This window comes from Dreissena polymorpha, chromosome 7 (assembly GCF_020536995.1).
Source record: "Dreissena polymorpha isolate Duluth1 chromosome 7, UMN_Dpol_1.0, whole genome shotgun sequence".
In the NCBI taxonomy this organism is placed as follows: Eukaryota; Metazoa; Mollusca; class Bivalvia; order Myida; family Dreissenidae; genus Dreissena; species Dreissena polymorpha.
The window spans coordinates 43,727,716-43,730,114 of NC_068361.1; the positions used below are offsets into that span (position 1 = coordinate 43,727,716).

The 2,399-nt window shown below is 32.2% G+C and overlaps 1 protein-coding gene across 2 annotated transcripts in view; it reads left to right on the forward strand.

Moving 5' to 3' along the window:
- Positions 1–1,163: 1,163 nt before the first annotated feature.
- Positions 1,164–2,399, forward strand: part of LOC127837911 (nose resistant to fluoxetine protein 6-like) — an 11,774-nt gene continuing 10,538 nt past the window's right edge. For both annotated transcript variants that reach the window (XM_052365362.1, XM_052365363.1), the window contains exons 1-3: positions 1,164–1,480; positions 1,805–1,940; positions 2,240–2,399. The exon at positions 2,240–2,399 is cut by the window's right edge and continues 19 nt beyond it. In XM_052365362.1, coding sequence (XP_052221322.1) covers positions 1,286–1,480; positions 1,805–1,940; positions 2,240–2,399 — 491 coding nt within the window. In that variant the 5' untranslated portion in view covers positions 1,164–1,285. The remainder of the gene's footprint in view (positions 1,481–1,804; positions 1,941–2,239) is intronic.

A 2,399-nucleotide genomic window follows, 5' to 3' on the forward strand; every position in this document is an offset into this window, starting at 1 on the left:
TGGGCTTCAAGATAAAAAAGTGTGTTGAAATGTAATCAACACAGTACAAATAATGATTACTCATACGGATTTTCGTTTTAATCTTTTGTGTTATAAAAAATAATGTAACGAATTCTAATTTTAAAGAAATATCAGCATTTTTACTTTTTTTATTACTCAAATCATATAAGTATTGGCGCAAGCAGCTTTTATTTTAATTTATTATTCCGTTAATTATAACAGTATTTGTTTAGTTGGCGTTATTGTTGTTGTTTTTGCAATTATGTTCCATTTGTAGAAAAGCGAATTATGAAACACAAGAAACAATAATATAAAAAAAATCCGTTTCATTCCTTCCACTTTTTTTTGTAACAGAATACCGATTAAAACATAACATGTACAAACCGTGAACATCGCATTGAAACGGCCAATGCAAAGCATCAGAAATCTTGTAAAGCAAACAAGGACAGAATTTGTAAAGTATTAGTGTAAACAGAAATATGGTCCATCTGTGATTTATATTGAACGATCAAGTTATGTTTAAACATGCATTTTTTAAATAGAATTATTAAAAAAAAGAGTAACTTTGTTCAATCTGCGCGACAAAAAAATCGTTTTACAGCCTCGGAACAGCGCAATAAAGGATATTGAAGATATGTACGGGGATACGTTGTAATGTGATATTGCTGCATTATTAATAATGCAAACAATGAAGCTCCATAAGTCTATATTTAGATTGAATTTTGTGATTTTACTCACTTTTTGAAACAGAACACAATCATTCAACATACGATTATCACAACTGGGATCAAGGCCTCGGATAGTCAACGGATGTACGGTCATCAGTTAAAGTCCTAGTCCCAATCATATATATCAGTTTATAACAGATCATAGTTTCCATACATGTAACTGTCATATATTTCACAGTATTTTATGTCAAAACGTATAGTATATATGCTGTTTATACTTCATTTTTTTCATAGTTATATCGTATCGAACGCTATGAGAATACAGGTAACCAAATTGATTATATTTTACCATTGTAAATATGTTTAGAACAAAAAGCTAAATTACCAAAAGTGTCTGCTTAGTTTTATTCATTGATGTTATAATGGTATGGGCCTTTAACCCTGTGATAACAAAGATTATCATCTTTGATTGGTATATAAGTACTATATGATTCGACATTTACATTACATGGTAATAGCAATACACAAGCGCAACGGTAGAGAATATTTATCTAACAACAAACATAACTGGGAGCATTAATTAGGAAATACAATTTATTTATTTGATATTATAAATCATGAAACTGGTATCAGTGGTAATATTATTGTGGCTTCAGTTGAGTTGTACATTCAGTCAGGACGACCCAAGCGGCAATTTTGTAAATGAAGTTCAGCGGGCACTGAAAAGGCAAACGCATATTCAGGATGTTGCTAATGGCATACAAACAAGAAATGCACTAGGAAATGTGTTCTCACGATTCGTTGACAGTCCGGTAAGTTATAGATAAGTTCTACATTATATGAAAATATTCAATATCATTTTGATTGTATATTCGTTAATTTATCATATATTTTACACAAAATATGTACTGGTTTGTAACATATTTGCATGCGATTAGATAGTATTAACATAGATATTTTACTTTTTATAATTATCTTAAATATTTTCGTATAAAACCGGCATAACCTTAGACGTAAAAGATTTGGCGGATTGTTGTAACGTCAATACGATTGCGCCTTCAATTATGTGTTTCGTTTCTTATGTTAAGTGAAATATATCGATCAAGTTAATATTGAATAGAAAATATATGTTAAAGAAAGCGAGCGTTATTAAGTCCGTGCTGGACTCGCTGCTGGCGGAAGTAGGAGCAGCGGGCATCTCAGAGGCCTGTATGAACAGCACTAACCTTATGCTGGCGGCAGCTATCAACAAAGACCAATGGGCATTGAGAAGTAATGGACAATTTTTCTCCCTTACTTTAATGCATATAAAATATTTATGTACATTAACAGGAATATCAACGTGATACTGGTCGTTGATGATTTAACGTTTTTTGATTGTATCTTTCTTATCCGTATATAAGTTCCTTCTAAGTTTAATGAAAAACACAGAGTTTTGTATAATACAAATAGAAAAGTGTACGCTTATGATTTTTCAAAGATATTTGTAATATTGTTGCTTTACCTATCAATCTTATATTTATCACAACTGGTAATACGCATAATTATGGCTTATTGCCTACACATTTCAGTGATCGATGCCATCGGAAAACCCCCAAGTGGCATTCTAGACTTCAATCTGAAGTGGCTCGGTAATTACGACGAGTGTTTGGAGACAGAGGTCAGCGTGTTGGACAACTCAACGGGCCTCGTCTCGGAACCGTTCGAACCACAGTACTGTCAAGCTAGCTT